At 35.0% G+C, this 27218-nt stretch overlaps 1 protein-coding gene across 8 annotated transcripts; it reads right to left on the bottom strand.

Annotated features, from left to right (window-relative positions):
* Positions 1-366: 366 nt before the first annotated feature.
* On the bottom strand, positions 367-26356 carry Rab3-GEF (Rab3 GDP-GTP exchange factor). 8 transcript variants are annotated; one of them, XM_085488534.1, is made up of 34 exons: positions 25998-26356; positions 23595-23819; positions 22767-22935; positions 22217-22382; positions 21775-21955; positions 21363-21520; positions 20976-21276; positions 20492-20824; positions 20344-20376; positions 19870-19982; positions 18873-19597; positions 18011-18249; positions 17380-17571; positions 15766-16149; positions 15545-15613; positions 15257-15457; positions 14946-15144; positions 14581-14676; positions 14354-14493; positions 14114-14272; positions 13790-13981; positions 13542-13629; positions 13193-13329; positions 12712-12852; positions 11774-11918; positions 11396-11525; positions 10964-11180; positions 10626-10898; positions 10143-10322; positions 7384-7392; positions 3598-3670; positions 3389-3435; positions 2813-2964; positions 2501-2567 (listed from the first exon to the last, which is right to left on the bottom strand). In XM_085488534.1, the coding sequence occupies exons 2-33, from the start codon at positions 23688-23690 to the stop codon at positions 2854-2856; spliced, it is 5697 nt and encodes a 1898-aa protein (XP_085344660.1). In that variant the 5' UTR covers positions 23691-23819; positions 25998-26356; the 3' UTR covers positions 2501-2567; positions 2813-2853. The 8 variants fall into 8 exon arrangements, 7 of the variants coding, with proteins under 7 accessions (XP_029171543.1, XP_029171542.1, XP_029171545.1 ...); XM_029315710.2 differs by lacking the exon at positions 2813-2964 and having other exon boundaries at positions 367-2567; positions 21775-21946; positions 25998-26353; XM_029315709.2 differs by lacking the exon at positions 2813-2964 and having other exon boundaries at positions 367-2567; positions 25998-26352.
* Between the last annotated feature and the right edge of the window lie 862 nt (positions 26357-27218).

Genomic DNA, 27218 nt, shown 5'->3' with positions numbered 1-27218 from the left:
ATATTAATTAGATTGCAAAGATAATTATTGCGAAGATGATAAACATAATACAAACAAACGCAAACATTTTCTGCCATCACTTTAAACATATGTCTCGAGTGTATTTATCAAAATTGAGCTTAATAAACGGTTATTAACGTCGACATAATTATTAGACCACATGCGTCCATATATGTATATATATAGTCTGTTAATCTTTATTGAATGACACGAGTGTGTCATTTGTTAAATTACACAATCGAATGTAATCTTCAAATGCATTCTCTTTTTCACGTAAGAAATTTATATTTATGCTAAAAATTCAAAATTATTCGATCATCAAAGATTTCGCAGTTAGGTGAAGGTAAATATAAATATCAATTAATATCGATTTGGCTACAAGTATATTTTGGGTATAAGGCGTCTACATGGATGAGTACTATACAATGCGAGGTAATAATTTCTCTTCTAGAGGTCTAAAGTTCCTTTATAACCATGATATATCTCGGAATGACTATCAATCAATCGACGTATCGTCTAAACGTGTCATCGACGACGGAACTTCTAAACATCGGGATTTAGACAAATTTGGTACCAAGGATCGTGTACATGTTTTTTAGATGTTTAGAAGAGAACATATCCTCTCTTTCTCTCTCTCTCTCTCTCTCTCTCTCTCTCTTCCTCTCTTTCTCTCTTTCTTTCGCTCTCTCTTATTCTTAAAAATGCACTTCTCTCCAACTCAGCTGGTGAACGAGCTCTAATATATATAATCGTATTAAAAGACGAGAAATCAAAAGAGATGCTGGTCGTACCGCTTACTATATATCGCCAATTATTATTTACAAATCCTATACCTTTTTACAAATATCTATACGCTTCTTACGTTACAAGAAAATATATCATTTCTTCTGATATCTGTGTGTAACGTACACTACACGGTCTATTTCACGCTGAGTTTGCGACTAGTGTATCTATCTTCTTTCCTAGACTGGTCTTTCGTTTCTTCTTATATTTGTCTTTTTTTACGCGTATACCTAATGTAACGAATATAGAAAAATGCGGCAGAGAAAAAAATGCAGTAATAATTTTCGCGAGACATATCTTCGCACTCTTAGTGCCGATTCCAAATATCGCAATCGCGATTTCGTTGCAGATCCACAGTTTCGATATACCTAACTAACGTTTCGAGTCGTAGGAAAAACGCAGGATGTAAATCTTCACGGTATCAGAGATGTGTCAGCTTACGTTTCGAGAGCTTTCTTTCATAGAATTACATTATATTACATATAATGCCTACTTTGGGAACATTACATGTACCCTAAAACGAGCTCTACGAGCTACCGAGAGAAATTCGCTTTTTCTTCTGTATTCGAAACCGTACAAAACAACCGTACATGACCACCCGTGCAAGTTATGCGAGAAGACAGAACGACAGTACGTTTTTCTACACATCCTACACACACGACAGTTTTTCCCTAACATTGCGACATTTCATTCAGTACATTCGATTTAAACGAAAGAAAGTATAAATTACCGGCTAAATTCGATTACAGACATAAAAGAAAGAGAGATAGCGAACAGATAAAGCCACTTTCTGTTATCTATGTTTCAGTCACGATGTTCAAGTACCTAAAAACGACAGGAATATTTCGTATGCGCAGTAATGAAAAAGTTTGCAAATTAATCGTGCATTAATTTGTCAATCGACATGAATCGCACTCTTACTTTGACACGAGCTAAAATAAATAATTATTTACCATCGTGAACAATCATAATTATAATCTCTGTACGCGGTGTTTTATATAAAATTGTACCGCCAATTACGAATAGTTATTGTATTTAATTGCTTTAGGTGTGACGTGTACACGTGTGTGTCCACGTGTACTCGAATGAATACAAGAATACCGCACAAAATATCACTATCACATTGACTACACAAGACTATAACCACCGAATAAAAATTTGCGCCGTAAGTCTATATTAACGAATTAAATTCAGAATAGATATGATTCTTTTCGTATATTCTAAGTAGTTACCATTTTTTTGCAAAGCGATTTCACTTCCGTAAAGGAAGAGCGTTAATACGGCGCGTTTGAACAAGAAAAAGAGATCAAATTATTTCTTCGAAAGGAATAGAACGTTACTATTTTTTTTTACCCACATCCGATCGCGTCTCCAAACTAAATCTCTCAGAAAGTATAGCGCACTTATACCCAGGGTAGACAGGCGTAAGGGGCGCAACTATTCTTGTTGTGGATGCTAACGAAGGGAAGCGAGTGTCTTTGCCTGTGTCAGTGTTGACGGGGATAAGGATCCAGCTGTGTATTTTTGTGCATTTGGGTTGTTACATTGCTCGATTGGGGTTGCTCTTGTCTGTGTTGCTGATGGGGATGCCGGCCTTGATAGTGTTGCTGTTGCTGCTGACGCTGTTGTTCATTCGGTTGCAAGGTGTGCTGCTGCTGTTGCTGTTGGCGTTGTATGTGTTGTTGCTGTTGCGATTGCTGCTGTTGGCCTTGTTGCTTTCGTTGCTCCGAACCTGCCGCCACGTAAGAAAATACGCACAGAACAGCGTAGCAGATATCAGATGCCTGTGAACGAAAAAATATTATACGTCGTTATATAAATATTACGCAATTTTTTCAGAAAAAAAAAGTTTGAAACTAATTTGTTTTGAGAAAAAAAAATTCAAAGAAATATGTATTAATATTTATTATTTTATTTTTTTTTAAACAAATTTTAAATCATGCAATATGTTTAGAAAATTGATTTATAAAAAGCACTCTTCTCAACATAATTTATAAAATTGTAAATAAAGGTTTCAAAAAGAACTTACGTGAAGTGTAAAAAATGATAAATAATTTAGAAATTAGAGCTTCATGCGGTGTCATTTTCGTGTTTATGTTTTTGATGACTCTCCGACGGGAGTTTATGAAGAGTAAATGCAACAGAAAATATTCTATGCAAGCAGCGAACCGCTTCTTCAGCCTGTCACATAATATGTCACAGATATATGATAAATGCAAACAAAATTAAAAGCATAATTTTATTTAAAGCCATTTATATAATCAATTAAAAAGCTCCTATATAACTTTACATATAATCATATTACGATATCGATATATTTTACGTATTTATTAAATGCTCTTTGACATACAAAATATCACGAAGTTGCAAAGTAATGTTGTATGCACTCAATAAAATAAATGTTAATTAATAATGTTAGTCGATTAATTCGAATAAAATAAATACGACTCTGAAATAATTAAATTGCAATTTTCTCTTAATAAAAATGCAGACATTTTATTTTACTTTTTTTCTTTAAACGCAAATATCTTTATTTTTCTTATTCTCTTTTATCGCGATAATTATTCTATATTTTTGCAAAAAGAAATATGAAATGCGTACTCACCATTTGTGACTTATATTTACGTTGAATTACTTGTCTAGTTTTAGGATCTGTAACAGAAATGTACTGATAACATATCGATGCACCGAGACTAAAATTAAATTGCAGCGGAAGCGTAAATCGCTATCGTGAATCTCTATTTTTCACGAGATATCTCTACGGCGTATGTAAAAGCGTATGTTAATCGAAACAATATTCGATGTGTCACTTACTGAATTCTTCCAAAACAAAGATTCCATCCTTTTGAGTAAAGCACTTGCGGATATGATCGAGTCTTACAAAAAACTGCAAATAACACAATCGGTTTGCGTTAGTGTTCTGCGCATCGCGCATTACGGATCTACTCGATCATGCACACTTCTGACGATTCTCTATGACCTATTTTATTATTATGCGCCGATATCAATTGTGTGTGCAAACAGCTCTTGAAAAGGCGTGACGACGATTGCTGTAGAGATTGTGACGATAAGCTCATTCGACGACAGAAGCGTCTGCTTCACCCTTCGAGCGCTATTTTTTTAAATTGATTATTCTATGTAATATTTAGTAGATTTATACATTTTTGTAATTGAGATTTCTTTATTATGCAGTTTAATTTTAAATAACTTTTTAATGAGAATTTAAACGCGCTCGATGGATGTTGCACAAAAAGTGTTTCACATACTCTCATATTATTTGTCTTATTTAATGTGCGTCATCATACAAAATTACATGTTATTCTTGTATATAATTTTCTTAATTTAATTTAAAAATTCTTAATTCAATTTACAAAAATTGCCTTTTTTAATATATTGTTTTTTTTTAAATATATAGTATTATATAATAAACCAAAGTTATCTTTTATTTATTTACTAATGTATTAAGTACGGTGACGTACATCGAACAAACAATCACTTATTATACGTCGCTTATACGAGACACAATAATTAAATGTGACTTGCACAGATTAAACGCGAAGCAAAATACTCGTATAACATTATTGCCGCGAAGAAAAAAAAATTACGTTTCTTCCATTTTTCTAATAAAATATACGGATGCTTTGTTCTCAAATAAATTTAAATTCTTGCATATAATTTTACTTCAAAGATATCGTTTTCTCTCTGTGCAGAACAAACGTTTTAAATTTCATAAAAGATTCTCATTTTCCTTACACATTATAATATTCTTTTCGAAGAATTTGACTATCTCAACAATTCGCGTTCTTGATTTCAAGCACACATAACTCTATTTTCTCGAGCTATCTTGATTACAAAAGGTCTTTGTAAAGACAAAGAATATTAAAAGATAATCTCGTGACAAGAACGGCTACACGTGACAGACATCGAATCGCGTTTTACGTAGAGAAAACTGTAGAAAATTATAAATGTTACATTTAATATTAAAATATTAACATTAAATCGAAATATACCCATTACATATGCAAAAATATACGAGTTCCAACTGTAAACGAAAGAAACGAAATTGCAAAACTTAAATCTTAAATATATTTTTTAGCAAACGTATATATTTTTATTACGATAGCAGTATAATCGTTCTATAACAGCATGCTCAATGTCGCTACATTATAATCGCAAATTTAGCAGCAAGCAATAAATAATAATTTCTCACAAAACTCAGTTTTTGCATATATATATATATAATAATTTTAAAAAATATATTTTACGACTTATCTTAAAAAACGAAAAATGAAACAAGATTAAAACTAAATAACATACAATATTAAAAAAGAATTTGAAGAAAAAATATATTCAAAATTCTACGTTTATATATAAAATAGAGTAACAATAGTATAATCATATCATATAAAAATATTGACACAAGTGTATATTCTTGTGTCAATTATTTCTACAGAAAAATTAAGCAGATTAATAAAGTAAATTAATATATACCACAAAATATAAAATTCAACAACAAGAAAATTATGCTACTACTGAGTTTTGCAAAAATAACTTATGGTGAAAGAGCCAAAGCGACGTATAAGCGATCTAAGATTTATTCTACGAGTAAAAATGCGTCAAAGACACCATGCATCATTTAGTAGTCATAATCTCGATATATTCGATTTGTAAAGAAGAGATTAGCAGCAGAGCAGCAACGACGACAAACAGCAGCATCAGCGGCGGCAGGCGCAACATCAGCGAAATATAGCGGCAGGCAACTCTGGAGATGGCCTAAACTCAATCGTAAAATGTCACTGATTGCTTAGCATCGATAACTTGCTAAATGTGCAATTGTATCATCTAATACAGACCGACGTGGACGTGGTTCGATCGACAATGATGCACGGTTGTGATTTACATATCGATCGTGGGTTGGGGGATGTCAATAGAGATCGAGAGAAAAGGGGTGAGAGAGATGATATAGAGTGATAACGAAATGTTCACTCTTGTCGACAGGGATATATATATATATATATCAGAGAGACTCTCGGTATAAAATGTCGTAAACAAGAAACATTATGTTAACAGTGCCATGCCAGAGAAGTGTCATAATATCGAGATTGAGAGGCTAACGCGAGTTTTCGTTACGATGATCTCGAAGATGATCCCCTTTCGATACGATGTGTTGACCACTGTACAACACGAGGAAAACCATTGCTCTACTATACATAACTAGCAGTATGTAGGTAGATTCTGAGCGATATACGTAATCACGACCTTATAAATCGGGTAGCATATATTCTCTATTTTATTGTCTCATTTATTTTGCATATCTTTAACATATACAGCTGAATTTAAAGTTCTAAATTATTTTTTTACTATTTTGGAAGCCGCGGTTTTCAAATCCACGCAAAAAGACGTGGAAGATTCTCTCGCAATCATAATTATTTAAATTATATATGTTATCAAATTAGGCAAAAATTATTTGTATCTCGAATAATTATCTTAAATCTCTTTCTTCACATTGCATTCTTTTATTATGTAATTCATTTCTTTTGTGTAATTAATTTTAACGAGCCAATTTAATTTTACGTAACTCTCTCGGAGACATCTAAATTTCTCTTGAGAAATATCACCCCCGATTCTGCTGGTCGACTACGACATACGTAAAAGATGGTTGAGAGGCACTACGGGTATATATATTGCTAAAGTGTGAAGTTTATGGTCTCTGAAATCTTACACAAAAAGTAGCTTTTATAGACCATAAATTCTACAACTTGCCCTTACGAGCACAGATCGATTTTTACACGCATCTACTTGCGATCTCGTTTCGCTTGTCCTCTATTTCAACTCCAAGTTTCAATTGAAAAAAAAAAACAGAGATTCGTCGAGCAGAATTATTTTCAGAAATTTGGTAAAAAAAAAATAAACCAGAATGTATTTTAGCGTTATTGATCTACCGATCTTTTTTCTGGACATATTAATCTGCGAATACCGAACGATACGGTGTGTAAAAATATAGGTGGAAGCTGTAAATGATGATCGTGACATAATGACTGTGTATACTTTCATGTACGAGTGATTAGGCTATATAGATATATATATAGTTGCATTGTGTGTGCAAATCGAACATCGCTCTACAAGTTGCACTAAACACTACTTACAAATATTTCATCTAAACGATATACAATATATAAAGTATGTTGTCGGACTTTTGATATATATGCGGCAAACACTGTTCTGCATTTCATCGTTCATTACTGATTACCTGAATTTAGGTATCAGCGCTTTACGATATATATATATATATATATATCGTAACGAAGATACATATACGTATATATATATATTACAACTAACACCGATCGATCGTAGAAAAAACAGTAAAGATAGACAGAGCAGATCAGTGAATTCGAATGCAATTTAAGAATGTAGGTAGATATATATAGTATATAATGATAATAATAATAATAATAATAATAATAATAATAATAATAATATACGGCCAAAAGTAATGGTAAAAATAAATAAGCATCTCCGGAACACGGCCAACATTGAGTATATTAGTCATATATACTGAATTTATATAACAAACAATGATTTATTGTGATTTGATACCTCGAAATCCTGTTTGCCCAGCCGCGCAGGGCAATGTCGATGGACGGGGACAAGAAAACAGAAAACAGAAAAACAGAAAATTAAAACCCTTGGTAACAGCAGTTATCCACTCAGTTAAGATATAGTATATATATATGTAGTATAAGAGAGATAGAGATAGAATAGATAGATAGAGCTGTACACGATGATATTACAGCTACATTTTATCACCTAACGTCATGGCCAATCGGATAAACAGCAAGGGTATATATATATATATTCATTGTTCAAGGACCATCTCAAAAGTTCCCCAAGCTGAGAAAAGTCTATCATCCCGATCATCCAGAGAATGAATATATGGTATAATCGAATCCCGAGCGCGTAATATCCCACGGATATTTCGTCATTCGCGCGAGAGATTCTGCCAAATATATATATATATGTATATAAATGTGCATTTTTAATGAGATCCGCGATCCTTTTATCGGACGCGATAAATTAAGCAGTCGAAGTAAACAGCGATCTGTGTATGGTCGCAATATTTTGTCGCTACTTTACATCTTCTGTTCTCTTCTTCTTTTCTTTTTTTTTTTTTCTTCATCACGAATAGACTTTCCTCGCGTTATTATATATGACCACGACAGATAAAAGAGTTGTTAGACTTATGGAAAAAATATAATAGCATCCAACATTCAATACAAATGATAAGATATAGGAGTATAGTGTTCAAAAAAGACAATCTTATATATAATATCGCCCTATACCTTATTTCCTATATATATTCATATATATATATATATAAATGTATAATGATATATAAATATAATATAATATATAATTATATATATAATATACAGATAAAAGAGTCTGCAACTGCACATCGAGCTTCCATGCAAGAAAACATTGATTATATAACGCCTGAACACAATATTAAAATAACCGCGTGGATATCAGTGTCGTTATATCAATCACGAAAGATTAATTAAAGATTAATCAGAGATTATTCCGGAATGTTTAACGACAAGTAAAACAACTGTTTTTCCCGCTGAAGAGTTGCATGTGTGTGTGTGTATATATATGAAACGCGTTATGTGCGTGTAAATAGATAATCAGACTTGTAGATGATCCAATAGAGCCTATTTTTATATATGATTTGTGATTTTTCTGCCATCTATGAGATAATTACAATCATATTGTTTCGTCTAAATTATACAATTAATTGAATATTTTTATTAAAAGCAAAATAAAATAAATTTGCAAAGCTTAGGTGGACCATATTCAAGTGAGATATCTTGACGTGCATATACAGAATATATACCAAAATAAGCGTGCTTTCGTTCAAAATTATAGATTCCTTGATCAATTTTGAATCAATTTTTTCTTTCATAATTTCTGCATTTCTAGATCACTTTTATAATCTTCTCCTTTTCAAGACAAGTTAGACATTTTAATGTCAACTAGACTTGAAAATTAAATTTTATTAAAATAAGTGTACCAAAAAACATTAACAAATTCAAGAGACTTTAATTGGTTGAAAAGACTTTCATTATTTATCGCGTGCATAATTAAGAAATAAGTGATATACAACACATACATTTTTATAAGAAAAAAATTGACTCATTAAATCTGCTCGAGGAATCTGCAATTAAAAGAAAACACGCGATCATTGTGCAACATTCTGTATATACGCGTAATTATATGTTTGTAGTGTCCGTTTCTCTTACTAAAATAAGAAAAGTTCTGCTATCTCTTCATTTCTTGTACACAGTCTCTCTAATTGTATCGATACAGATTTATATTACAAGTACGTGCGTACGTAATTTTCGCGGATTATTTCTTCATGAGATATACTGGTAAAAATCCTGATATCACACACATGAACTTTTTTTTTTTTACGAATTTGGGAATAAATCAAGTGAATATTTTTGCCGGGTATAAACTACCTTTCGACGAGCCCAATTTGTCCTATCACCGACCACGCGATAAATCACAGTACAGAGATACAAATTAATTAAGCAGATTGTAATGGGTAGCAGTGGGAGATAATATTGAGTGGTCCTTGCATCAATGCAATAATGAAAAAAAAAAACACAGAGAGAGAATATTCAATGATCGAGAGAATATGAATGGCAAAAAGAGCGGTACAGAAACGACGACGAGATCTATTCAATTCGAGATTTAACGTTGTCGCGTGTTTGCACATTTTTTCCCCTTGATAAAAAACTGTGCCATTTAAATATTTATTCAGTATCGTTATCGAGCCGAGACAAAGGATATGTTTTCTCTCTTTTTTTCGAACCCGTAGCTCGTGGAAACATAACATATTCTCTGACATATATTCGATCTGGCTGAAATAAATATATCATATATATTATACGCATTGATAAAAAGAGTAAAACGTTAAAACATCGGCCAGAGAAAATACATTTTATATATATATAATTGAAATATGGTATTTTATTATGCGCGAAAAATGATATAATAATTGTCAAATCAAAGTCCTAAATAAGATGTCAAATGCGATTCAACATGACACAAACAATTGGACGTAAAAAAATTATATATATATATGTATAAATATATATAAATATATATATATATATATTTATATATATATTTATTTATATATATATATATATATATATATATATTTATAAATGTGAGTTTGCACAATCCTCGTGAAAGAGAAAGAGAGAAAGAACCGAACCTTTCAATTCTCCTCGCAATAATCACAGCCGTAAGAGGAGTGTGCGAATTTTACACGAATGTGCGGGTCATACCTTGCTGTTCGCGAAGAGGAGACCAACGCCTTCCATGCAAACCTGCAGGAGTCCACCCTCGCCCGTTCGCATGTCCTGCACCGGAAATTCGCCCCCGAGTTCGTAGCCTACATTCGGGCCTCGTCCGCGAGCCGCCGCCTTTTCCATAGCATCCTTTATGCAATAGTACACATCCTTACACTGCAAAACAATCGTTGCATCTTCATTACACATCTAATATTCTATAGACAGCATCAGGTGCAATCAGTCTTGACAGCAAACATTCATCTAACTTGAAGTTTCATATATATATATTTATTGTATATTTTATTTTTTTTCTACGTATTTAGAAAAAATTATACACGTCTTTAGGAAATTTTATACTTTAATTTTTTTTTATTTTTTGTTCCCACAAATAGATATTTAAAATTATTAAAAAAATGTTATACGCGAGGTATAGAATTAATTTCTTCTTTTGTTTAATCTCTTTTTCAGAGACCGTACCTTCTTGGTGTAATATTTGTGTAATTCCGTATCGCCTCCGCTTCTCCTCCACAAGCACAAAACCTTATTCTTTGGGCTATATGTCATATTGACAACGCGTTCGTACCACCAGCGTTCAACTATCACACCGTTCACCGATCTCAGGACGAGACCATCGTGGCGGACCTCGAGAAATCGCAGTTCACCCTCAGCGTCGACACCCGAATGTACGGTAAACGACTGCCGATGCATTTGTCGTGACGTCAGAGGCTTCAGATCGATGTCATTTCCGTGCTGCGAAAAAAGAAGAAAGGTACGTTGATGACAGTTTTTTTGACAGTCGCTGACAGAACACTTACGAGATTATTTATTTGATCGAGAAGTAGATTCAATTCCTGGCTGTAGATGAGGCCGATGTGACTCTTGCCCAACAATCTGCGTACTTTCCGTTTCAATTCGTTCTTTTCAACGTTCAGCATTACCAGAACGGCGGTGAGATTGTGCAGCAGAGTGCATAATAGTCTATCTTCCTCGTGCTCCAATCGTCGTCTTTCGCTTTCGCTTAAAGTCTTGTATCTGTGTCGCACATGTAATATTTTAAAAATATTTTTGATTATTTTTTATCTTTTTTATTGTACCATTATAATATTTTCCTTAACAGAAATGTTGAACAAAATCAACATTTTTTTACCGCAATTTTCTAATCTTTTATTTTAAATTAATCGAAGAATTTTTTTTCAGAATTTATGTTGTCTCTTATTTTTGTGAAATATTTTATGGATGCTTCTTACCTCTCCACCATCTCTCCGGGTCCTTGATCCATGCCCATCATATCGCGTTCCTGCGACACCGCATCTAAAAAGGCGTCCTCCCAGAATTGCATTTCGTCCCATAAAGACGATCTCTCCTTTCCAAGCAGACCTAAAAAATTGCGATAATAATTTTGATTTCAAAGTTTATTAATACGCAAGAAAATGATTAGCTAAATATAGAGTGTAGAAAAAAAATATTTTAAGCGCATTTAGTATGCTCAAAAGTAAGTTGAAAAGTCTTAATAAACATAAGTTCGCGCAAATAAACTGTTTAATAAATCTTAAAATATTTTACCTTTTTTCAACACTCTGTATTTGTCTGAGATACTTTTATTCGGTTAAAAAAAAAATGTATACCTTCGAAGAGATACGTTCTCGCAGCTTCTGGGCTTGGTAAGTTTGTAGTAGGTATCAAACTTCCGCCATGATAACGGAATCCCGTACTCAGAGATGATTTGCTAGACCATACGCTGCCGGAACGCTGCTTACCTTGCCGAGGAAACTAGAATCACAGAATCGAGTAAAAACGACATTAATATAGCCGTGACAAGGATAAAGATTTTTAAATAGAAATCTATAAAAATTTTAATGAAGCAATAATATATTTTTCAAAGAGAAATATCTCTTTGTTCTTGACTTGTTTGTTCGATTGACATTCACCATAAAACATTCAAGCTAGAAATTTATTTAAATATTTATTATAGCTAATTGCGACGTAATGCCATCTCTCTAAGGTCAAAGGGTAACTTGTAATGAACGGAAGAGACACCTAACTGTGCATACAAACAAAATTTTTTTTTTTTTTGATATCATAATTTTTATTATAATTTAAATTGCAATGAACACGTCAGCATTACCCTTCGATAATTCTCTATGCGATCTATCAGCGTCCATTCGTGTTCCTATCTGAGAAATGCCGAGATTGGTGCGACTCGAGTGCTCGAAACTACGGGAAGCTCGTGTTGCATCAAGTGCATCGACTACACATCCGAGATGGTCCAATGTCAAAGGACGAAGAAACTCTATACTTATTTTTTTTCTTGAAGTGCTTATAGGCATTCGAGTGTCATACAATTTCATTAATTTCGCTAACACACAAAATCAACATACATGACACATTCGAGATTTACGTTACACGATCTGGATATATGGATCGAGTTGAACTCTATCGTTGATTAATTTTACGGGAATGGACGATGCTAATTAGCGTTGCGTTGCATTGCGCACTACGAGATAATTACATAACAACTATATAAATGTACAACTATATGTAACTAATTCAGTAGATAATTTACATTGCCTTGCTCGACCTCGCTATCAGACACGGTGCTTCGAAAGGAAGCTTGGTGTGCTTGCCGAAAAGCAGGATTAGTGATAATGCTACCTCCATCTGTGGATAAAGCTTCGCTGCTTCCCGTTCCACCACCCCGCCCACTCTAAAAAACACATGACACGTGTGCGTTGCAATCAAACGTTAAACATTTATTGTATTTTTTCTTTTTTTTTTTTTTTTTTTGTTACTGATTGTAGGAGAAATTGCGCTAAAAAAAGCCGATAGCGTGTACAATTCTATTAAAAATAATAATTATTCTCGTCTGTTTTAGGACGGGCGGAGGCGTGTTTTTTTTTTTTACCAGTTTCAAAAAACCGCGCCCTTGCGGTATTATTGCGACGTCTATTATACTATGGATCAACTTGAAACTCGAGCTTAAAATAAGGATTAAAATAATATCGTCCGAATAGGTTTGAAATATATGAATCGGAAATTCTTTCTACCTCCGAATCGAACGAGGTGAGTTTGCTTAGAAATTTTCCCTTCTTCGTAAACATGTCCAGAAATATGTCCGTAGTCGATTGGCCCGTATCCCCTGTCGACGGTGCTTGCGGCATGTCCAGATGCACTTGCGGCGGTTCTGATGTTTCCCGAAAAATATTATCAATTATCAATTCGTTTATAATATGCATTTATTTAAGATGCGTGTCAAGCATCTTTCAAATCGACAAAGTCGATGTTTATTCCAAAAATTTAACAGAAATATATAATTAGTCCCAATTTATAGCAGTGCAATGAGAATTAATAAAAATTTTCTCGCAATTCTCTTATATATTTAAAAAAAAAACATACCCGATTTTTGCGAAGTATCCGTAAAATCTGGCTGATTTGGAGATTGCGGTGACTTCAAGTTTTCTCTACTGCCGAATGGGCTAGATGCCTGTGCAAAACACAAGTGTACGTGTACCTTCTTAATAATAAAAAATTGTATATATGCAAAAATATAAAAAATGAAATTTTAATTGTTAAATTCTTAAATTATAAATTTAAAAATTAAAAACTTTTTATTTTAAATTAAATTATCATATTCAAAATTATACCTGCGACATCAAAGAACCGTCGAAACCACCTTCGGACAGATCTTTGCTCCAGTAGTGAGTGTGAGCGATTTCCATCAGTTGGAAGACAGAGGCCATCCCGCCTAATCCGAAATTATTATACGTATGCGCAAGACCATGCGTTACTGCTTGAAGGCACTTTAACATTCCCTTATACACGGGTTTCGATATGGGCTATAAAAGATTAAAGCAAATAGTATTTAATTGCGCGTTTAATGCGAGAATGAATACAAATTAATTTGACAAACGCGATAATTCACTCTTGGATAATTTGTATCTAAAAATTAATAGTAATTAAAAGTTTACCACATCATCAATATGATCATCTGGGCTAATCTTTCTATTTAGACCCTTATTCAGCTTTGTCACGACCAAATCCCTATAATTTTCATCCTCCATTAGCTTCTTTAATCTGTTCAATTTTAACCAACCAACGCCTTCGCCGGCCAACACTTGGGTTACCACCTGAAAAAGATTCGTCAGAAGAGCGTAAAATTGAGTGGAATTGTTATATCACGAATTAAAATAACATTTACGAATACTTGCATCGTTTAAGAAGGCTTGATTGTCACTATTTGTGCTAGAACGTTCCGCGTTTTGCATTCTCTGCGCGTCTTCCTGATTAACTTTGTGCGAAGAATGCTTTATTAACGAGGAACGTTCTACCAATCCCGTCTTTCCTGCAACTGTTAATATACATTTATATTATATCATGCTGAACTTTATTTTCAGATTCAACAAATTAATCGGAAACGTCTCAACATTGCTCGTACCTTTAGGAAATGGTGCAAGAATCGGATTTATCTTCTCTTTTGACTTCTGATTCTGCGGGAAGAAGCTACTGCCTCGATTAGAATTATTTTTGCTACCTGTAAGTTAAATATCATTTATTGTTCTTTCTTTGAATGATCTTCTTCCTCGATGCATTAAATCTAAGGATACAATTTTTTTAAACACAAGAAGGGAGTCTCAAAAAAATTAGTAACGGAATAGCACAAATTTTAATTTTTCTTTCCTAGGAAAATATATATTTTCTTTTTCTAAATTTCATAGAGGCCTATCACGGAATATTTGACATTACAAATTCTTAATTATTATAATAGTATAAAAAATAAAAATAGAAAAATATAGAACATACCGAACAAATCGCTGAACATGCTACTAGTCTGTGCGGCAAAGCCATTCAGATCGCTACTAATATTGCTGAAGAAATCCCGTCCGACGCCGCTTCGCGTATCTGATGCGACCAGCTGATTGCTGACCGAATCTTTTCGCTGCTGCGTCATATTGGGAGACTGTGGTGTATGTATTGGCGCTTGTTGCGTTTCTCCGAGGCCCTAATTAAAAATAAATAGCGATTATACGGCTAGATATCTTAGATAAGATAGATTTCTCTTCTCGTATATTTTATAGCGCGAGTCTAAAATTTTAGATTCATCTTTCCTGTACCTTGAGCAAACCCTTCTTCGCGGCGACTTCTTTGGCACTTTTCGTCAAATCTCCGAACGTACTCTTGCCGACATACGTCAAATCGTCCAAAGTATTTTTACTGACACCCGCAGCAGTTTTGCTCGCCTCTAGCGCGGTCTTAGACGCTTCTTGCACCGACTTGGTGGCCTCGCCCATTGCTTTCTTAGTTTGTTGCGTTAACTAATTAAAATTAGAATGTAAAAAAATCGCAATTAAACATATATTAATTTTATCAACGTTATGTAGAAATGTTAAAGAAAGACATACTTGCTCCAGCGGCGCAAACAGACTATCTTCGCCTGCCTCCGTAATTTTTTCTTTTGCCTGATGCTTGAGCTACAGTAAAAAAATAAATGATAAATTAAATGACTTATATTACATCAAGATAAAAAAAAGGTATAACTGTAGTCATTTGATAAAATTTTAGAAAATGAACAGTTTGCACCAGGATATCTCATCTCATCAGCCCACATCTTCCCAGTAAATACCTTGTCCATGTGCGCGAGTAGCCCATCCTGACTGCTCTGCCTGGTGGTCTCGCGTACCAAGTCCTTGGCTTGGCTGGCAATCTGCTCGAACAGGGAACCTTGCGAGCCCTGTCGAAGAACACCGTTTCCGGTAGTGGTGCTGGTGCTGGTGCTGCTGCCGCCGCTGTTCTGCCGTTGCACCATGCTACCGTCGTTCTGTTTCTGCGCAACTGGCGATCCCGCCGACGTCTGACGTTGAAGCTGAAGCGATTCATGATGATGATCGGTGACGGCGCTTATCTGCCGCGGCAGAAGAGGCCCGCTCGTGGTGCTGAAACTAGAGGCTCTCGCCAGGACATTGCCAACGCTCGGCTGACGTTGTAGACCTGGTCCGGTGGGTGGTACCTGAAAAAAAGTACACGAGCATTCACGACTGTTATTTTTTCTCTTGAAGAGAGCAAACATTCTTCTTAAGCAATCGGTTACGAAAGTCTTTTCTCACCCCGCGTAGCTGGAAAATTTTTATATTGTCGAGAGAGAATGCAAGACAGAAAAATATATCCTGAAAATTTTATTATTAATAAATTAATATTAATATATAAATGTTATTAATAGTAAATTTTTAAGCACACAAGATTTTATAATAGAAGACTCGAAAATTTTTATAAATGAACTTTCTTTTTCTCTCTCTGAAACGTTATGCATTAATTAACGTGTAACACTTATAAAATATTTATACGTGATATCTTCAAAGTATAATAATGTTTAGTTTCATGCTTCAACAAAAAACGTCACGTTAAAACGTACAAGCTTAATATCACTATAAGAAAAATATATCGCACTTAATAATATATAAATTATATTTTTTACTGTAGCTTAAACAGTGCATCAGTGCATCATTTGTGTATGTGTATGTATATATATCGAAAATATCGATCGTGTTTCTGGAAATTATATATATTTAACTCATAATAATCGAATTTACACATAACAGTTTTAATTTGTGAACCTGTATCGTTAACGGAGAGATGAGAAAATGTATATGTAAATGTACCTGTATATTTCATGTGTAGATGGCATTTACGTGAGAAAAATGTGCACCTCTTAATATGCAATAACATCACACAAATATCTTGAAAAAATAAAATAAAAAAATATGTGCAGTTTAATAAATTGTATTCAGGCTGAGGAAGAAATTGTGGTGCGATCACACAATACTAGAAATCAAAGACAACTCAAATTTATACAAAACTACATTTAGTGCCGAATATGATACGCGAGTAAGATCTGATACGATCTTAAAAGACGAGCGTGCAAAGGATAAGAAATGATAAAGGTGTCTAGAAAAACGTCTCGAAGCAAATGTAAAAATGACTTACAAACGACGATCATGGAAATAAAACGCAAATCAAGGATAGAGAAGCTAACATTCTCTTCAAATAATATATCCTTGATTAAAAATACGCAAGAAGAAGAAGAGACGAGACGAGGACAAGCATTCCACATACTTTCACAAATTCCATTTACCCCGCTGTTCAATTCATCTATCATGCATCGCAGCCCGGAGTGTAAAACTCGAGCGTAGAGACATTCGAATGACAGAGTAGTTAAAGGTAACATGAAGATGAGACTCACAGGAGTGACATATCTACTGACACGTGAGGTCCTGTGAGGAGCGGCAGGACGTTCAGTGTCGTTGAGCGAAGATTGAGTGCTTAAAGATCCCATCCCTGTGAACTGTCCTACCGAACTTTGTGCGCTCAGGATTGTGCGCGGTGTTATTGTCGACGCGGAGTCTGACTCAAAGCTACCACCCTCCTCTTTATCCTATGATCAAGTAATTCGTTAGCGTACTAATCCGATTTATTATTTCGTAAATTACTCGCTTACGCTATGTATCTTTTTTATAGCCATCGCATTTATATATGAATCACCTATTATGCGTGTGCCGATTGAGCGATTTAAAAAATGGAGCAATTACGATGGAAATTATTCTGATGAATATATTATTTTAAAATTGTTGATGAATAAAAATTACTGTTATGTGTTTTTTATAACAATAATTATGAAATCGATTATTTTTAATTTTTAGATTTTGATGTCGCATGTGTGTATATATATACGATTGCACAATGTAAATCGTAATTACATATACATAAGTTATTCGTAATGTATTATTAAGCAAAAGGTAGTGCATATATAGAAAAAGAGGAGAGACAGATAGAGAAACAAGAGAGATTGCAAAGAAAGAAGCTGATACACTTACATTAGTAGACTGCGAGCCTTCGTGAACTTTCGGATTTAATTCAAGTTCGGAATCCCTGTTAAAGCTCGGACTGCTCAGATCGCTGTGACTAGAAGAAGTGCTCGGTGGACTCTCGGGTCGTGCCGGTGAATCTTCTTCCACTCCCGGATATTGGAGGGAACTCGGAGGGTTGTAGACATTCTTCGGATCTACCGAAAGCGACATTTGTTGAGGCTGGGTCGCTTGCGGACAATTGTAACCTACGTGCAAAAAAGTAATCAATATATTAAAATACTAAATAATTATAGTATTAAAAAATTTTTAATATTTAATCATATATAATTTTCAAACATTTATATCGGTAATATGTACAAATATATACATTTTATTAAAAGTATTGTACACGAAGGGAATTTTTCGTTATACCACAAAATTCACTACAAATTATTGAATCATGTTTAGTAATAAGAAAATTACCATACTACATAAATTATCGTCAGCGATTAAGCTGGGTAGAAAAGATGCTGCATTTTAAAATTTATATAACATATTTTATGTTTATCACTTTTTTGGCATCTATTCTATTTAAAAACATTTAACGAATAATATGTTTTTAACATAGTTTTTAATATATCTTAAAATTGAAATTTTACTATATATTTTAGTAAAATTAATCAAATGTATTTTTTATATCTTATTGTGCTAAAAATATTAATCAGAGAAACTCTTATAAAATTCTTTCGATACCATATATTGTCCCACGATTACCATGATTTTTTTCAGGTCAAATTCTAAGAAAAAATTCTTTCTGTATAAAATTAAAATAAAAATGTTTACAAATTTTATTACAGAAGAAAAAAGGACTTCCCATGGAAATACTCGCCTGGCGATAGATCGGAAGAGGCCATCTCAGAGACGAAGTCGCTCAAGGAGGAATATGAGGAACTCGTGCTCTCAGCACCCTCCGAATCGGAGCCACTTTCATCCGTAGGTTGACTCTCGTGCTCCCTCATCGCCTTCAAGGCGTTCGCCAGGGAGCTACCGGAGTCCCAAACGGGAAAGTAGATCGGTTCGAGGTTCGTCGCGTACCAGCGCGGCTTATCGCCGATCTGCGCGGGATCAAACACCCCCGTTTGCACCCGGAGAAAGGCCACATTGCTCGGCGTGAGGGACCACTCGGCCAGGAACTCGACCGCCTGCGTGCGCGCGAACTTGTTGAGGAAACTGCTCTTCCTGGGTCGCGAGCGGAGGAACGAGTTGATCTGGAAGGCGACCACCGGCCGGGGATACAGCCTCAAGGTGCGCGTGTGCTCGGTAAAGTTGGCCAATAAATTTTGCGAATTAAAGAATCGCACTATGGCGACTCGCGTGGCAATGTCGACCGAGTCCACGTCATTTCCGTAGATGAACGGATTGAAGGGTGCCGGACTTTGTCCGACTGCCTTCAACGGATGCGGGCCGGATGCCGGCCCGGATCCTCCGACCGTTGGTGACATCGACGGCCTACGAGGAGGACTCGACGACGAGCTCACGCTCGGCGAATTCAGCGGACTATGCTGAACATGCGCGCACTGATCGATGCTGGGTCTGTGTTTCGTCGAAGCTACGCTGTAAGGTATTATTGACATCAAACATATTTTAGTAATCGCTGCAAAAGTATTAATGAGATTACAAATAGTAATATATAGCACAACTACAATATACAGCCTTTTACAATTAGTAATACACATAATAATTAGTAATATAATAGTTTCCCAGACATGTCCAAAATTAATGCGTAAGATATCTTTAAGATTTTTTTGATATTATAAGATTTGTTAAAGATGTCTTATGTTACTCTAATAAAAATGTTTTAAGTTGACGAGGAAATTAAATCGTACCTTAAGGTAGAGTGATGCGATGCCACGCTTTCTCTTCTACTTGGTGCTTGAAAAGAGAGACGTGGCGAGATGTCCTGCGGGAGCAATGGTGGGCCTGCCATACTGGCCATTGCCTGGAAAATGCATTAAATGGAATCAATTGAATCAATGAAACTGCAGCTTGTTGCAATGCTCATTGCTTTATTGCGGTTTTACTGCTCTAAATTCTACTTTCATTAATCTACAAACAAAAAGCGGTGAGGGCCATTACGAAATAAAATTTTTATTTAACATTGTGAAACAATTTTCAACTTTTAAAAAAAAAAGAAACTACAAATTTATTCTTTCTACTATTGCTATTTACAATTTTTATTTTAATACTTTGGTGAATGCGTGTGGCGAATTCGACTCTTTACGTGATAAATCATGCATGCCGTTAACTACAAAATAAAGAATATGCCACCAAGCGGACTGAGAATTGTAATAAATATTTACACTAGAGCCAACTTGATCCATCAGTTGCATTGCCTGCGGTGAGGGTAACGAGTCATTAAATTACATCATTTTATTCTTCATCGTTTAATTTTGTAATTACGAAAGTTTACGACCTTGGTATCGTCAATTACTGCCGATATTATATTACCTGTTTCAGATGATTCTTCAATATGGTACCCTCCGGTTCCGGCAACGGCGGCAGACAGTCCTCGTTCAAAGAGCTCGGTGCCGTTATTTTATTGCTATCCAAATCCACCAGCCAGATATCGTCGGGCATCTTGAAGTTCTTCTTGTACAGCAAGAAGGACGCGGGTATCCCGATCACGAAGGGCGTTGGCGCGAGCAATAATTGTTCCGCGCAACTCATGCATGTGGGTAACAAGGGTATCGCGGGAAACATATATTCTAAGGGATAGATCATCGTGACAAACGCCATCACTGACATGGACAGAGCGTTGTAATCTCGAGATTGAAGTACGATCTGAAAATCAAAAGTGTCAATCGTGATTCTGCCCACTATCTATATAGGTGTGTGATTTTTAATATAATCATGCATATCCAAAGTACATGTATATTTTTTATTAGATGTGTTCAATGATATATTTCTTCAATTTATATCTGCGTGTTCGCACCTTGTTCTCCAGGAGGATCAGCGTGAGGACCTTCAGACATATATCGACGCCGAGTAACTCTAAGGGTAGATGCAGAGGAAAGTCGACCAGGGTGAACCTGGTATGATCCGGCAAGGCGAAGCAGAGTGGGGGCTGCAAATTGGGCGATATTATCTCGACCTCGACGCGCGTCTTCGCCGGAACAGGAACGGGACTGCTGAGCAAGCGCAATATCCACGTCTCGATCTCGCGAACGTCGTGAAGCACGATGGACGGCGTGTCTCCCAGAGCCTGACCCGTAAGAACGCTCCACACCGTGTCTCTGTAAGGTAGGATTCAATATGAATACTTTCGTAAATTCCCTCAAAAGATTATACATCGGAAAATAAAAATAAGATCTCGACGCACCTGTTGGTTTGTCGAGAGGCTCCCACTTTTTGCGGTGAGAAACTCTCGTTGCACGCGTCGATGATCTTCTTCAGAACGAAAAGACATTCCCGGAACATCGTGAAGAACGGATGATGCGAGATGATGCAGAGCGAAGTCAAGGAATGATTGCGAACCCTCTGTCGAAGACATTATAAAGAATTGATGTTAATACAACTTTAGTAGAAAATTATTGACACTAATGCATTACTGAAGCATTAGTTAGACAAGAATTTAATTAAAAACTTGTCTTTAATTATTCTGACATTTTCTAAATTAATTAAATTGGAATTTAAATGATTAATTATAAGGATATTGATAAAAAATTATTTCAAGCGCAAAAAAAAATATATATATATATATAAATCGATAAAAATAATTAAGAAATATCGACCTGACGTCTTCGAGAAGCGCGTGGCGATGGGGAATGACTGCCTCCGCTTTCGCTGTCTCCGCTCGGTGCGATGAATTCCAATCTCGGAGCGTGGGGGACTTGTGGGGTGTCCGAATCCCTTCTGCTGCTGGAGCAATCTCTCTCAGAATCACTAGGACCTACTGCACTGCTCCTATAGTCGCTATAACGAACGGCTAGAGATACAGTCTTATAAACGGAACTCTCTATCGAGTGTGTATTATTACACCCTGGTCATTTAAATCATTTTTTTTTCGTGTCAACGAACTTTTAATTTTTAATTTTGGGAAGTGAGAGGGATTTTTTATTGTTATTATATGTCGGAAATATATTTGGCAGGAATACTGATTTTTATACTGATTTTCGTCAATCTCAATTATAGAGATTAAACGAAGAAGAAACAAATAATTATAAGCCATTTCACCTAGAAAAAGCGGAATCCGTGCTTCTCTCCATACTCTTCCTCCAACTCTCCCTTCGAAACGTGGTGTTGTATTTTTCCCTTTTGAGCGGAATTCCTCCGCCAGCCATCATCCCCGCTTTTTCGATAGGTCGATAAAAATTCACACAGATCCCGTAACGCGTTTTTCCTGCATTTTATCGAATAATTTTTATAGTATTTTAACAATTTTATACAATGTATATACAGGGTGTATCTAAATAAGCGAAAAATTTTAGGAGATGATTCTTTGTCAATAATTAAGGGAGGTTTCTTTAAATTAAGTTTAAAAAAATATTAATAAATATCCTTTTTATTAGTGGAAAATATCCATCAAGTTTCATTTTTTTTTAATTTGTCTGAAATATTGAGAAAAAAATAAAAACTTGATTTTGATCTCCCTCTTTAAAAAAGTGTAACTCCTCAGGGAGGGATGTAAGAAACCCTTCTTAATTTTCTACAAACGTTTCTTAAAATTTTTCGCATTTATCTAGATACACCCTGTATGTACGTATGTGTGTGAGAGATTCCGCACCTGAATCTTTATCAGTGAGGGTGAAGGTGAATGATGTCGCCTCTCGTAAGGCCGTGCGTTTTGGTCCCATGTTACTGCAACCTTCCGGTTGGCAGAAATACACCATATCCAGAGGCAGAGGAAAATCCTTGTGATCCTCCACCGGATATCTGCGCAGCAATTCCGGGACCTATCAAAGAGCGAAGTTATTATATACATCTTCTCTTTTTCAATCAAATTCTTTTTTTATACATTCTAATTTTTTAAGAGATTAACTGTATAGATTTAGTGTAAGCTTCATCGCGATATCGATGGATGTAAAACCTTGCAAACGAGTTTATTCCTATAGGTGCGTTGTCGCAGTGTTTGCTGTTATCTAAATAAAATTATATAGATGATCATCCAGATGAAATTTTGGTGTCATTTTATTTTTATGTAGATAATAAAAATATATATTATTTATATCTGCATCGCGTAGATAAAAAAAAGTGTTATCTTTATTAAATTATGTAGAATATTTGGTTTAGGGTCATAGCACATAAAAATACTTAAATATTTTTGTCAAGTAGCAGAAGTAAGCACTAAAAAAAAAACTTACAAATAAAAACAGAAATATATATTTTTATATCTCTTCTATAATTTATATTTTTTAAATAAATGTGTTTACGTGAATCTTAAAAATAATATTATTTGGAAGGTTATCTGGATGTGAATCGCCATATAATTTTATCTAGATATATTTAAAACAAAGTCATCTTCATCTTGTCTACGATAAATTGACATATTTTTATCTCATCTCCAGCTAATTTTAAAATCATCTAAGCACAACACTGGGTATATTTATTGTACCTGTACGGGCTGACGAGAGGCAGCGGGCGTCCTGGCCCCCACAATGGCGAGATAATCCACCAAACGGGGGCACAGGAACTTCTTCTGTATATCCATGATTGTGATCTGTACGGCTGTGTCACCGCTCTACACAGTGTATATAGGACAGCCGAGCCTCTAAACTCTCTTCAGGATCGTTTTCAACTTGAATCATGATTGCACCATTCTCTCGCTTATTTATTCCACCTGCGAATAAATAAATTTGAATGTTTGCCTAGTTAATTAACGCTCCCGTTTTTTATTTGCATTTCAACTTTTCCGACTAATTAAAATTTTTGCCCACCCACAGGTAGAAATTAAATTTTCACAAAGAGATGTCCCGCTTTTTTTAACGTCTTGTGATTATTTTATTTATTATCTTTATAAATTCTATATAAAAATTTTATCAAAGTCAGGTCGAGAGATTAATAAAAAAAATTGTAATTATTTCAGAATTGCCGGGACGTGAGTTGATTTTTTGAATCACGAAGAAGAGGGCAGAGCCACGAAGGGAGGCCGTAGGGCAGTAGTCGGAAGGAGAGATCGATGATTCCGAAGACCCAAAAGGATATCTGTGTCACCGTGTCGAGAGAGCGAGGCCGCTTATTGCACGCGCGCCCCGTTTTTTAATGTGCGAGATATCGAGCCTTCTCTCGTATTTTCGCGCCGCGGCATAACGCGAGGAAACGAACGTACGTCATGTGTGCAGACGAAGCCACGTACTTCCGTGTGATTACATTGCACGTCAGGCGATTAACGGCAGGGACAATGCATATGTATGTCGACTCAACGTCTTTGACAACGCAAAATCTCTAAAGAATGTGTCTCTTCAGCGTGTTTCGCGTTCTTAAACAATTCAACTACTTGACTGAAGAATTGGCTAGTAATATTTAGATTCTTTTCAGTTTTTCTCGTTTTTTTAATCTTAGTTTTTCTGTATTATTTGCTTGGATGCACTCGTTTGAAAATTCAGTGCGACAGTGTAATTCTTTTCTCGAGGAAGAAACTCGAGAAATTTTAAAATTCGAGAGCAATATTTGAAATTTGAGAAGTTGAGAAAGTTACATTTAAAATTCATTTCTTCGAGTTTCTAAAAGTAGACTACATCATTATAAATCTTTCAGTTTTAGAACGATAAAAAATTTGAAAAGGTCAAGTTTTTAAATTTATATGATGGTGACATTAAAATTTCCAATCTTGACGAGACATTTATGCATCATTGATACAGCTTTTGCCTATATAAATTATTTATTCGTGATACTTGAAATCAATATACAACATTAAAAGGGCTTCTAATCTCATGATTAAAAGTTGAATACGAGCTTTCACACATTAATCTGAAAGATTATACAACATTCTATAAACGGAAACGATACATTGACACGAAAGAAATAAATTACATATATTTTTATATATGAGCTATATAAATATATATATATTATATATTTGTATGTATAAACCATATAAATATACAGCAAAACTGACTATAAAATTGATCGAGATAAAAGTCTTCGAGAAAAGTTTGTTATTAAGTTACAAATTACATTGAATTATTCATAAACATTTCGCAAAATTTTCCAACTTCTCGAGCGCACTTTATTTACAATTACTCGATCCACGTTTCTGAAATACGAATGGAATCGCCGAAAGAGGTGCGAAGACACCTAATTATGTTATCCAGAATTTATTTCCTCTCGTAGGTCGTAAATTTACACTCAGCTGCGATATTAAATAATACCATCTGCGACCAATCTGTTTTGATAAGACACACACGATAGTACTGACCTTGTCAAGCAGCTACTCCGAAGTGAATTCGATTGTAATATCGACTCGAAGTACGTCGATTTTAATAAAATCTACGTGGAAAATTTGATTAATTAATTTGGAAAAATCTTAATTTTCGAAAGAGCAAGAAAAGCATAGTCGCAAATATATCGATAATTTTTTATCTCGCGATTCGAAGGAAAAAATATCGATTATTTTGGAGATCTTACCTCAATCACTTGCGCGCGAAAAAATTATTTATTAAAATGAACTTCGAGTTCCCCCCAAAAATACACGACGTCAATTAAACTATCGATCCCGAACCACGAACGAGTTCTATCAGGGAGAAGAAATTTTATCTTTCCGATATACCCGGGAAAAGCTTTTCAATCGAATCGATCGCACCTCGATCGATTTTTGAGTACGAGAAAAAAGAGACGCGTTAAATTTACGTCGAGCTTCATTTCGAAGTTTTTTTCTGAAAATCTCTCTCATCCTCGCCGAAGAAGAACGTCCACTCGTTACTCCCCAAAAGTAGCAAACCGACGCGATTGAACGTGAAAATGACGTCATTAGACGTGAAAATGACGTCAGTTTGCTGCTTGGGTCGCTTCCACTTACATTTTGCAGCGCACGTTAACGTGGAGAACGACCGCACAACGTCCTCGTCCGACCAGCATGTCCGCACGCCGACGATATTCCGCCCGTATCAGTCGAATGGCGATATCGCACTGGCGCGCCCCGGAGATCCCGCAGCCGCGTCGACGTCGGCGCCGTCGCCGATCGTTCGCCGGAGATGGTTCGCCAGGCAGGCGCAGACGTCTTCCTCCGCAGGACCGGCGCTAAACGCCCCCGATTCCGTTCTTCGGATAGTGAATTTCCGTTCTCGGCATTTTTATCCTTTTTTTTCTCATTATCGTCGCGTTTCCCGATATCTCTTTCCCTTTCCGTCACCTGAGTCCACCGAAGCGCGACTGATTAATGAATAGGGCACGTTGGCTCAAAGCCAGCTTTCAGTTCTGTGAATTGCCTTGAACTCTCTCCTTCGTGTATATATATATATATATATATATATATATATATATATATATATGTGTATATAATAGACCATATATTGATTTTTTCGTATAGAATATATAGAATGTATGTAATATACAGATCGTACATTTCTTCGTATAAAATGCACAATATGTAGAAAAATATATGGACCACATCCATCATTTTGCATATTTTAGATTACGAAATTTTTATCTCCTATAAAAGATTATATATCAATTTGCTTGGTGATACTAAGGATTTTAAAAGCACAATATTTCATACGACCCTACACTAAAAAAAATTTGTTATATTTAATTTAAATATTTTTACAATTTGCTTGTGGTGATACTAAGGATTTTAAAAGCACAATATTCCATACGACCCTACACTAAAAAAATTTGTTATATTTAATTTAAATATTTTTACACGTTCAATTAATAAAATAATATTTAATTGAAAGGTTTAGTCAAGAGTTAACAAATTTTTTTCAATGTAGCTTTCGCATAATATATATCTTTAGTTGATATGATTATCTAAAAAATTTTTTAAATATCAAGTCCAATTTTTTTCCAAGTTTATTTTCACGAGGGAATAAATGTACTATATCTCATTTTTCGTCTTGTTATTTTTTTTGCAGGAGCATTTCATCTCAATCTACCAGTCATCCATGCAGTAAGATCAAATAAAGTCGGCAAATCATATTTCTCGTATTTCTTATATATATATATATCATTGGCTAATATTTCATATCATATTTCCACTTGACATTTGAACAGAATAAAATCCGACGAGGTCTCTAGATCT

This window comes from Nylanderia fulva, unplaced genomic scaffold (genome assembly GCF_048542155.1).
Source record: "Nylanderia fulva isolate GAGA-0341 unplaced genomic scaffold, ASM4854215v1 Scaffold7, whole genome shotgun sequence".
Taxonomy (NCBI): domain Eukaryota; kingdom Metazoa; phylum Arthropoda; class Insecta; order Hymenoptera; family Formicidae; genus Nylanderia; species Nylanderia fulva.
This window is presented reverse-complemented; position numbering and strand designations above follow the sequence as displayed.

Coding starts and splice junctions, on each gene's coding strand:
- Rab3-GEF (XM_029315709.2), bottom strand. CDS start 23,690: ATGGATATACAGAAGAAGTTCCTGTGCCCCCGTTTGGTGGATTATCTC. Junction 19,598..19,869: donor TCGCATCACTCTACCTTAAG/GTACGATTTAAT, acceptor AATACCTTACAG/CGTAGCTTCGACGAAACACA. Junction 15,458..15,544: donor TGTTTGCGCCGCTGGAGCAA/GTATGTCTTTCT, acceptor AATTTTAATTAG/TTAACGCAACAAACTAAGAA.